General features: G+C 41.8%; 2 protein-coding genes across 2 annotated transcripts; one reads left to right on the plus strand and one right to left on the minus strand.

Annotated features, from left to right (window-relative positions):
* The first annotated feature begins 90 nt into the window (after positions 1 to 90).
* On the plus strand, positions 91 to 5382 carry LOC134434828 (tryptophan--tRNA ligase, cytoplasmic). Its single transcript, XM_063183448.1, has 11 exons — positions 91 to 311; positions 780 to 900; positions 979 to 1189; positions 1391 to 1499; positions 1587 to 1706; positions 2575 to 2757; positions 2917 to 3017; positions 3179 to 3291; positions 3700 to 3873; positions 4184 to 4324; positions 4725 to 5382. The coding sequence occupies exons 2-11, from the start codon at positions 787 to 789 to the stop codon at positions 4881 to 4883; spliced, it is 1425 nt and encodes a 474-aa protein (XP_063039518.1). The 5' UTR covers positions 91 to 311; positions 780 to 786; the 3' UTR covers positions 4884 to 5382.
* Positions 5383 to 11160, minus strand: slc25a47b (solute carrier family 25 member 47b). Its single transcript, XM_063183452.1, has 6 exons — positions 10856 to 11160; positions 10678 to 10721; positions 10520 to 10591; positions 10251 to 10433; positions 8982 to 9240; positions 5383 to 8420 (listed from the first exon to the last, which is right to left on the minus strand). The coding sequence occupies exons 1-6, from the start codon at positions 10890 to 10892 to the stop codon at positions 8143 to 8145; spliced, it is 873 nt and encodes a 290-aa protein (XP_063039522.1). The 5' UTR covers positions 10893 to 11160; the 3' UTR covers positions 5383 to 8142.
* Between the last annotated feature and the right edge of the window lie 738 nt (positions 11161 to 11898).

Genomic DNA, 11898 nt, shown 5'->3' on the forward strand with positions numbered 1-11898 from the left:
TTTAGCGGAAACTGTCCACCAACCTGAAGGATCCAGTACTTCGTTGGTTCCGATATAACAATTTCATTTGGTTTGTCTATACACTATTTTATATAATCTAATTCAGCACTTAAATATCAAATATGATGTACACCATGGTACAGTGTCGTACATAGTGACAGGAAAATAACCAGTTTAGAAATTGTGTTAAGGAACAAAACAATTACAGCAAAGGTTGCTTACGGACCGGTTTAGATGGTGTACGTTGTCAACCCAGCTGGTTCTTCGTTTCATTCGATTGATGGCTGATGCAAGCTGAGGAACACCATACGGTACGTGTTACAAGGCGATTTTTGGTAATTTTCGTCATATTATGTCACATGGATCACAACAAAATAAAGCGAATCAGACTAGCTTCAGAGTTGCCGATATTTATCTATTATACTTCTTCATACAGACCACAGCACATGGATCATTAAAGGTTAAAGTCATATCTGTGTATTCATCGTAGGCTACATTTCAAAACAACACGTGCTGTTTGAATATGGGTTACAAAGGTAAATAGCGTTAAGTAAAGGGAAATGGAGTAGAACATGGACCACAACACGGGAAAGGTTCGAATGTTTGTGTCTGTCATTTGCTCTCGAAACAGTCCTGGTGGACAGTGCAGTGGTCTGGGAGAGTCAGCCTTGTGGGAATGTCGTATGAAATTTGAGTGAAATGGTAGATGTGCGTAAATAGAGCACCTGGCAAAAACGAAGGCCATTATTTAATTATTTTGCAATTATTTATTTTCTCAGGCTGAAAATGACGGACTGTGGAGGTGACGGCTCACTAGGTTTGAGTCCTTTGGACCTGTACGAAAAGTTAACTGCTCAAGGAGACACAGTAAGAGAGCTCAAATCACAAAAGGCAGACAAGGTGAGCTGAAGACAAATGTGGTTATTGTTACAGTATACGTTTAAAACATCAAGACTGACTAAATTATGCCTTGCTCAGTCTGATATAGAAGCAGCTGTGAAATTGCTCCTTGCGCTGAAGCTGGACTATAAAAAAGTAACTGGCCAGGATTACAAAGCTGGATGTCCACCAACCAATGATGGAACTCCATCCGATAATGGACCAGCTTCAGAAGAAGGAGATGATATGGTGAACCCTTGGGCAGTGTCTACAAGCAGTGCCAAAGGAGTCGATTATGACAAGCTCATTGGTATGGATGTTTTGACCTGACAATCAATTTTTTTCCTAATTGAACAGTGGAGTTGTTGTTATTCCTGCAATCTGTGACTATATAAATAATTGCTATACTACTAATACTGTATGAAAATAAATTTGGGCAGACCATATGAATTAAGTTTTGTCCCCCGCAGCTTGACAGTTTTAAGTATGTGTTTCATCAATTCTTCCACAGTGAGATTTGGTAGCAGTAAGATTGAGCAGGATCTTGTGGACAGGATAGAAAGAGTATCAGGGCAGAAGGCTCACAGGTTTCTCAGAAGAGGAATCTTCTTTTCCCACAGGTGAGATTTAGTTGAAAGTTGTTTGTTTTTCCATTCCTACCCATATGCCCCTGACTCATAAATTAATAACTGCTGCTTCTCTTCCAGAGACATGAACCTGGTATTAGACGCCTATGAGAACAAGAAGTCATTTTACCTGTACACAGGCCGTGGTCCATCCTCTCAAGCTATGCATGTTGGGCATCTCATCCCTTTTATTTTCACCAAGTAAGATCCTCTTATTCTCTTGCTATTTTCATCCGCATGAGGTTTGGGTGCCTCAGAGCTATGGAATTTAGAGTGACAACCGGGGTACACGTAGGTTCAAATAATTCTAGGCAGTGACTTTCTTTTTGCTACAGCCTAACACACTAACAAGCAAATATGATGTAGAACTGAATTAAAACGAATTCAATTTAATTAACTGCACTTTCTGTGTTTGGCTTTGTCACTTCCTGGAACTATTTTGGAACTATGGCAATGGTGATATGTCTGTCAAAGGCTCCATGAGCTGCCATCTGGAACACTGAGGTCAAAAGTATTAGCCTACCTCTTACTTCCATGGATCTGGGCTGCCTTATGTGAGGTTGTTTGTTTAGTGATACCTTGTCTTTACTTAAAGGACCTGTTTGGTCAATTTCAACATGCAGTTGTAATGCTCACACTACCCTGGACTTGTCAGTACCTGAGTTTTTTTTTCTTCTTCTTCAGCCTTTTCCGAGATCTTGGTCATTGTAATGGGGGCAGCTCTTTGTTTACATTTGATAAAAACATTTTTATTTATTCCCAAAAACATCCGAAAGGTTATACAACATCAGCAGACAACTAGCAAACAGCGGTACCGTATGGGAAAATATTTGGAGTAGGCCTATGTTAATTAAAAAAAAATGTAAACAAACACTGCCCCCATTAGAATAGCTCATATCTCGGAAAGGGCTTAGCCGAAAAATGTGGCATCACCGGGTACTGACAAGTCAAGGGTAGCGTGACCAATACAACAGCATATTGAAATTGACTGAACTGGTCCTTTAACGGCTCTGGACTGCCTTGTGTGAGGATGTTTGAACAGAAATACCATGTCTTTACTTTCATGCAGGTGGCTACAGGATGTGTTTGACATTCCTCTGGTGATCCAGCTGACTGATGACGAGAAGTATCTGTGGAAAGATCTGACACTGGAGGATTGTAACCGATTTGCTGTAGAGAACGCCAAAGACATCATCGCCTGTGGCTTTGACGTCAACAAAACGTTTATCTTCTCCGACCTGGACTACATGGGGTAAAGCAAACCTTGTATTGTATTGTATTGAATAGAATAGAATAGAATAAAATAGAATAGAATAGAAAGCCTAGAAAGGAAGAATAGAAAGGCACATGTTCCATTTTTATATTTTGATGCTTTGGTCACTCATGATCTGATGCCTTTTACTCTTTGCAGAAGCAGTCCGTCCTTCTACAGAAATGTCGTGAAGATCCAGAAACATGTAACATTTAACCAAGTGAAGGGAATCTTTGGCTTCACCGACAGTGACTGCATTGGTTAGTCCTAAAAATCATGTACATGGACATCGTTGATTATTCAAAATGGTTTAAAGACATCAACAGATCCAGCTACCATATTGTTTTAGCAATGACACTGGTGGCTTTAGAAATATGCAACAACTCAGAAACCTGACAAGTGTCCACACCTGTCCATCTAGGCAAGATTAGCTTCCCGGCTATTCAGGCAGCTCCGTCCTTCAGCAACTCCTTCCCCCAGATCTTCAACGACCGGAAGGACGTGACGTGCCTCATCCCCTGTGCAATCGATCAGGTATATTATTATTATTATTATTATTATGACAATGTCTTTCCCACCTCTGTCTCTCTTTTTCTCTCTCTCTCTCTCTCCTACTCTCAACAGAATGATTTCATTTGACAAGACTGTGATAATTGTCTTCTCAATTGAAATGTTCATTTTAACTCGTGAAACAATAGTAGATATAACCACAGAAATACCATTTGAATTCCTTTCTTTTTTTTAGCTGCAGGCCAGATCCAGCCTGGGAATGCAGCCATTTGCGTGCTATCCGTGGCCATACAGTCGGACGATTTGCTTGTCCCTCACCCTCATTTGCACTACATAATTTGGTCCTTGGGGAAAAATAGACCACTGGAGTAAAGTTTTAAGTATTTAACAAACTTAAGATGTTTCTTCTCTTCCTGCCGGTGCCTTCACCAGGACCCGTACTTTAGGATGACCAGGGACGTTGCTCCCCGGATCGGCTACCCCAAACCCGCACTACTGCACTCCACCTTCTTCCCCGCCCTGCAGGGGGCGCAGACCAAGATGAGTGCTAGCGACGCCAACTCCTCCATCTTCCTCACGGACACCCCCAAACAGATCAAAACCAAGGTATGTATGGCCAGGTACTCTAGTCTGTGCAGGGTGTTCAGTGAAGAGTGATGGGGCATCTTACAGTATTTTCACCCCTAGTTCCCTTTTATTGAACCAGTCATGGAGGAGGATGGGGGAGAGCACTGGTTAATTACCCCCCCTACCCACCACCAGCCTGGCAGGTTGGGAGTCAAACCAGCAACCTACAAGTCTGACTCCCTAACTGCTTACCCATGACTGCCCATATCTGCACATTCTGTCTCACTGTCCTCAATCTTGTGTATGCAACTGAATAGTTTGAGCCACAATGGCACCATGTTCCTTACAGGTGAACAAATACGCTTTCTCTGGAGGCAAGGACACCATTGAAGAGCACAGGCAGTATGGTGGCAACACCGAGGTGGACGTGTCCTTCATGTACCTCACATTCTTCCTGGAAGACGATGAACAGCTGGAGAAAATTCGACAGGTGAACCTGACTCCATAAACTGCATAATCTTTCAAAAATGTCAAATAGTGCATATACTTGTAGAAACACTTTGTGTTGTCTTTAGTCTTCTGCATTTGATGCAGTTTATTGTCCTGTCCAAACTATCTTGAGGCATATTCATTTTTCAGGTTCATGAATTTTAACAGCCAATAGGTCCTCTTTCTTTGCACCATCCTCCATGTAATGTCAGAATCGGGCATTTTGAAAATGATTTTGTTGTTTTTCACAGTCTACCTAGTTTGTAGTTGGGTCATTTGAACCAGTAGTGTCTTTCAGATGAGGCGTATGCATGTGGTCTTGTCAGTGGTTATGGAAATGCAACTTGTTGGTGGTGATTTACCAGTTTTCTGTTTTTGTTTCTTCTTTTTGTTTTGTTCAGGACTACACCAGTGGTGCTTTGTTAACAGGAGAGCTGAAGAAACTTTTGATTGAAACCCTGCAGCCAATGATCGCCTCCCACCAAGAGAGACGCAAGCAGGTCACGGAGGACATGGTGAAACAGTTCATGACGCCACGCAAATTAGACTTCAACTTCTAGTGATGGAGGGAAGCACAGAGGGTTGTGGAGTTGGCAATTTAAACACCGTACTTTACTGAAATTCAGTTTCCTGATGCCTTGAGGCTCCACCCCATCAAGAGCTTTTTACATTTGCTTACAAAAATAATAATAATAAATTGAAGATTTAATCAAACAGCTTTTAACAGTTCCCTAGTGCCTCTTTTCCACAGCCGTTTTTCTGGTAGGCCTACAGTTCGACACAGCACGACTCGGCCACTACTTTTTGCATTTTGATTGGGCACGACACAGCTAAATCGAAGAGCAAAACATGGCGGCCGAGTCACGCTGTGTCGAGCTGTAGGCCTACCAGAAAACCGGCAGTGGAAAAGAGGCACTGCACCCTTTGTCCTGGACACATGAAGGTCAGAAACTGGCCACGAGTCACCAGAAGCCTGGTGCCCACACTTGACATACGCATGATTAATCTAGAAATATCTCTGCTGTAAAAAATGAAAAGAATAAATGTAAATTGATGGTGTCCATCTTTCGTTGTGTGTTTATTTTAGAGTGTCAATAATAGCACATAGTGTCAAATGCACCACAATTGATCACATGCATCACACGTGTTAGGTAGATCGTTTCACATGAATCCCCTTGAACTCCCAACATTACAACAGCATAATTACAATCAATGCTGATTGTCCAGGCAAATTACATGGCAAACAAATTCATCTGGCTGAAAAAAAAATGTTCCTTATCCTAATTCACAAAATGAACTTACTTCATTGTGCAGATAAAATTAACAAACAAAAACGAAATGTAGAATCATGACATTGGTCTGATACAGTGTCGACAAGGCTGTTACTTGTTTCTTTTCTTATTCTTTGAAAACCATAGCTGATAACATGAACATCTCTCAGATGGCCACCTCTGTGTGCAGCAATCGCAACTGTGGAATGTCATGTGCTTGTAGTCGAAATTCCATAGTTCATCACATAGACTACTTAGGAAAAAAAAGTAGCATTACAAGTAATCAATATGTAATCTGTTAAGCATGTGATTAGGTGCAAAAAGTTCAAATACAGAACATCCCCAAACATTTATACATACTTTAAATAGTTAAATAGCAGTTTATTAAAGTTAATTAAACCTTGTAAATGTAATAGAATACAGACATAATTTTACTGTTTTATCAGCACCTGTTCTTAAAATGCTGTCCATTCTGGTCCAGGCCAGGGCCATGGAAGTAATCCCTTTGACCTCAAGTGTTCCCGTTTTATATAACAATGGCGGCTCATGGAGCCTTTGACACACAGATCGTCCACTGATATAGTTCCAAAATAGTTCTAGGAAGTGAGCGTCGAAGACAGAAAGTGCAGTTAATGTAAATGTACCGTAATTCATTTTTTACTTCATGTAGTTTTATGCTCGTCTCTAGTGAAAGGAAAGACGCTGCTTAGAATTATTTTAATCTATGTGACACCAGCCGACTTCCTGTACTCTGATTGTCACAACTCTGAATTCCAGGACTCTGGTCCAGTACACTGCTGACCATGTGAATGGCACACCATTCTCTTGGTATTTGCTTGCTTTCATTTTCAGTGGCTGTCAAGTCAGTGTGACCGGTCCAAGTCTTGTAGCGTAGACTTTCAACACATCAATTTTTCAAGAACAGGCAGTGAAAAACAGTAAAATAATGTTTGTAGATGTTATTACATTTTGAATAAAAATATTCAGTTAATATTAATAAACAACTACTTCACAATGACTTAAAAAGTGTGTACATTTTTGGGACACCCTGTATATAGAACCAAGGTGAGGTATGTAATGATATGACATCAGTGACTTAGCAAATGATACAATGAGGTAACATATGAATGAATCATATGGGTCACGGATATGGAGCAATATCACTTCAGACAACAAACACAGATATACAGTACAAACCTTTGGGTCATTCCATTCCATTCCAAATCTCAGCCGAATGATCCAGATTTGGCTGAAAAGACTCAAGGAGGTTCATATGCTTCACAAGGAAAGGAAAATGTAAGCTCTCAGCTAAAAATATTTCATGAAGAGTTATTGTAAGTCAATGTGACCACTTCCTGGTTAAATGGGAAAAAAAAGTAAATAAATAAATCAAGGAGTGAACCTCCTGGAATTTTTTCAGCTAAATCTGAAATGGTCATGCGGGAGTTGGGATCATTTGAAGATTTGGCGTGGAATGACCCCTTTGTAAAATGCCATTTTTCAGCATTTGCAAGTACAGTACAATGAATGTCACAGCAACATAAAGTAGTTTTTTCAACCTTCACAAAGGTTATAATCATAGAAATAAGTAGCAGTTCACTAAGTGTTAGGCACTTCTGAACAAGCTGTTCTGTTACCCTTAGCTTGAAACTACTGGACAAAACGAAGTTTGGACTTCGAAGTCCGGATTCAACAATGATGGCTGAATAAACAACATCAAACAAATTGGATATGTTTGCATGTAACAGCACAGTGGCAGTAGGCTAGAAAATACTCTAATCGGTGTCTGTAATAGTAACCACGCTTACAAAAGGGGAAAATAATACTTTATGTTGCTTTAGTAAGGATTAATTTAACATGATGACAAATAATCATTAAATAATAAAGATAAACATGACATTGGTTCAAGTGAAGAGGAGGCCACCGTAAAAGCCTGGATCTGAAATGTCTTGAGTGAATTTTGTAGGCACAGCATGGTTGGCCTTAGATGCAAGAATGGTCCATAGACGGGACCAAGGTTTAGTTCCACAACTGGTGCGAATGTTGCCTGGCTCTTTCCCGACCAGTAGTTCCGTGCAGCTTCATGAGCTCCACTACTTGGTCTGGGAGCATGTAGCAGGATTCCATTCCTCCAGTCAAAAAAAATGATTGCAGCATTTATTGCTTCAATATCAACAAATTCCTTCAAACACGTTCTCTGTTGATCTCTAAAGCTTCAATGTAGTCTGTCCTGTGACTCCTCAATGCAAGCTGCCATTGATATTGAAGCAATAAATGCTCTGCATTATTTTTTGAGTCCAGAAATGGAATTCTGCTACATTCTCCCAGACCTCCATGTGTGTTGAGTGCCACCAGGGGGCTTCAGAGCTCAACACACAGGTCTGGTAGGAACCAGGTAAGTGTGAATTACCTCAAGGGAAGTGGTTTAATTAAGAATTATCATTAACTTTTCCACAATGTTTATCACTTACCTGGGTTAGTCGATAAAGCACCTGCTTAGACTTCTCCAGGTCAACTATTCCTTTTTGACACTCAGTCTTGTGAAGGGTTAAGAGTCTGGTCGCAAGAGCCGCACTACCAACTCGTACATGGCAAACACGGACATATTGGTTGGGAAGGCACGAATGCAGTTCAGCGACAGGCCTCTGAAGAGTACCCTTGGTCCCTCGGTGCGCACGCTGTCCAGGATGCAGTGAAAAAAGCCCCTGTATCTCCTCTTCCCCAGGCCATCCATCTGCAGACGGGCTTTGATCACGTCCATTGGAGTCCCGAAGCACCATCCGCACATCCCAGATACCCCGCCAGCAAACAAAATCACCTTCCACTCTTGAATTGAAAAAATTAAGAAACACACACACAAAACAACAAACAAACATAAGTTTACATTAACATATATAGTGTTGCTGTGCTTTAAAATACAATATGGTCCGAATCTGGAACAAATGGGAGTTAGGAAAAGACAGTTGAGAAACTACGGTAATGTGTGTTTTACAGCAATAGTATAAAAGCTGCCTTGCCCATCTCCTTGTGACTTACATTGTCTGACATAATCAAGGATCAATGGATAGTTTCCTACCCTCTTGACTTTCTTAGAGTCAGTTTCTCCCTTAAACATCAGTGCCAGATTCAGGCGAAATAAATTCTGTGGTTCTACCTTGCCACTAAAAAGGCACACTAAGCTGTACTAAAATTCGGGTAGGTTGGGCCCAAAAGTGTTTGATTTGTCGTCTAATGACACCCGTGTTTTACTTGCCTGGCTCTTGCCCGACCTGTAGTTCCGCGGCGTGTGTGTTGAGCGCCATCAGGGGGCTCCAGAGCACAAACACACAGAGGTCTGGTAGGAACCAGCCTAGTGTTTTACAGCAATAGTATAAAAAACTGCCTTACCTGGCTTGTTCTGCTTGTCTGGAGTCAGCCAATCACAGAGGGTGTTGTAGGTGAGGAAGTAGGTGGCGAATGAGGGTCCATCTCGTAAAGCCAGGGCTCCAGCCCCCTTGTAGAGCCCCAAGACACCTTCCTCACGGGCTATGGTGAACAGGCAGTGGATTGGGCCCCGATACTTGGGCTTTACCTGCTGCTCTGTAATCTTCTCTCGCTGACACTGAAGTCGCACTTTTACAATGTCAGCTGGGGCCATCACTGAAACCTTTTTTTTTTTCCAAAAAAAAGCAAAGCGTAGAAGATTTTAAAAAAAATGTGTTAAAAACACTCTCATTCCAGTTTGCATGACTGGCACGAGTCACATGACAGGGGAAGGGTATTAAAAAGTAGATCAGTGTTGATCAAAATCGGGTTTTCGGTATGCACATTGTTTTCCGAGTTCAGCATACTGCCCTACACACTCAGGAGGCATATATGTGTATTATTAATAATTGAATAATATTGTGTTTTGACAGGAAACAGCATGACACTTCTTTGGTCTTGTAATTGAATCTACGGCTATATGAAAGCATCACTGTGTTTCAACGTCACTGATGGTCAGTGGTGAAAGTAGACGGGTATGCACAGGTGCACAGCACCGGTATAAAATGTACAGCTGGTGCGCAGTACCGATAAGAAAATAGGTTTAATGCTGTCCAAAATCCCACATTTGAAAAAAGTAAGGTCTGCTGTTTCAGTAGAAAACACATACAACCACACTATGCCATTTGAGACAAGTGTAATCCTGTGAAGAGACAATGGTAATGCAGCGATTATAGATATGTAATGCTCATGTTTATTTTGTTTGTTTATTGTTTGTTTTCGGGTGGTGATGGTGGGTGGGGGTAGCACCGGTAAGGAATGTAAACTACTTTCACCCATGGTGATGGTAGACCTACTATTTTGCCATTGGAGGGCAGCAAGGGTGAGCTAAATATGGGTTTAGATAGGCCTAATCAGTGACTTGTAAACTCAAACCAGTGGGGTGGATGACTTTCTTCATGTATCTGACATAATTTGTATTGTGACAATGAACTGTGTTTTTTTGTTGTTGGTGGTGTTACAGTAAAAAACAACAACACTGATACTGATTGGCTACCTCCACACCCCCTCAATGTCAGAGATTTGCTGTGCTCAGTTCCAGTTAATGAACCACAATAAAACAGAGTGAGCTTGTGTGTGCAGGAAGTCAACTTCAACCCCTACTGTATATGGATCAAATCAGCTGTAGCCTACCTGAGCAACTCCACCGGACATCCCCGACAGGAAGATTTCGAGTTTGGCAGGGGGCGCCTCTGGAGCCGCGTGTCTCAGCTGGCGGAAGCCCTTGAGAGCGTTTCTGTACACACCAAAAACCACCGAAGAGCTTACCGACACCGTAGTGACAGGCATCGACATACCTTTATAAAAGCCCCTGATCTGTTGAGTCAAAATGTTGAGGTCAAGAAAGTGCCAGAAATGTTAAGTCAAGGTCATTAAGTGTGTGAGAGTCGAGAATTACATACCCCTTCCTCTTTGCCCGTGGACAGAATGCAGTGCCAGACACCTGTATATCTTCGCTGTGTTTGCAGCCTCACCTACGGAATGAAACTCACAATAAAACAAATCGAACTCGAAAATTAACTGTCTAAAATGCGTTTTACATGTGTTTAAATGCGCATACCTTCACGGTATCCAGCGGATATCCCACCGCTATTCCACAGGCCCCTAGACCGAAAGCAGCGGTAAAGCTACAATCAATTGAATGTAACTTACAACATTGCATATTTCAAAACAAGCCTTCGTACTAGCACAACACAGTTGCTTGATACCGTAGGTATTAGTGAAAACAAGTACATTACCCCCAACCGAGCCACCGATGAAATCCACCAAGGACATCGTGCTTTACCGATCTCTACCACCCTTTGTTGATATAGTTGCTGACCATTGCTAACATGGAACAGAACAGTCAGAACAGGCACGGGGAAGGCAGACAGACCGACACACCGGGCTAGCAACGCAAGCTAATTCAGCGCCGAGATCATGTCAAAAGTCACACCACTATCATCACATGTGTCCATGGTTATCCTGATTACACTAAAATTGAGTGGATCAGCTACAGCACACCACCACGAAGCCTGGGAACACACTGTTCGACCCTCAATCAGAGGTGTGTCGTTCATGAACGAGCCGGTTCTTTTGAACGGCTCCCTGAAGTGAACGATGGGAACCGGATCACAGCTGGGGGAGCCACTCGACCGTTATTTCGTTCATTTCTCATTCATTTTAAGCACGTGACCTCGACCAGAGTAATAAAATTTGGGAAAAAACACAATTGTTTGCCCCAAATAGAGGCAAAAACGGTCTTTAGAAGCAGAAGAATAATCAGCTGTTGCTTGGAGAAAATTACCTTGAGGAGGAGTCAAAATATTACATTCTTAACACTGAATAAATCATTTAAAAAAGAGCCAAAAGATCCAGTTTTTTGAACGGCTCTTTGAAAGGAACGAGCCACTCAGATCCGGATCCCGGAAAAGAGCCATAAATCCCATCTCTACCCTCAATCAGAGATCTTAGATCATACGTGCTGCTCACATGCATCACACATCACAACAATCAACTGCAGCCGCGGACCAATCGGAACGCAGCTCGTGCACAGAATGCACTGGTGATTTGTGATTTTCTAGTTCTACCAGAGAACTTTTTTGGTTCTACTACTTGGACTGTCAAGTGAAAGCTTAATTAAATACTTTCTTAATCTCACAAGAGGCAGCCAACAGCAGCATGTCTGTGAATGTGTGTGTGTATTCGTGTAAAAATGTGTCATTGATTGTTAACATGTTATTATACATCTATTCCACCACCGAATTATTGGAATATTCGGTATCGCTGCGGGGCCACGCGA

The sequence above is a fragment of the Engraulis encrasicolus genome, chromosome 19 (genome assembly GCF_034702125.1).
Source record: "Engraulis encrasicolus isolate BLACKSEA-1 chromosome 19, IST_EnEncr_1.0, whole genome shotgun sequence".
In the NCBI taxonomy this organism is placed as follows: domain Eukaryota; kingdom Metazoa; phylum Chordata; class Actinopteri; order Clupeiformes; family Engraulidae; genus Engraulis; species Engraulis encrasicolus.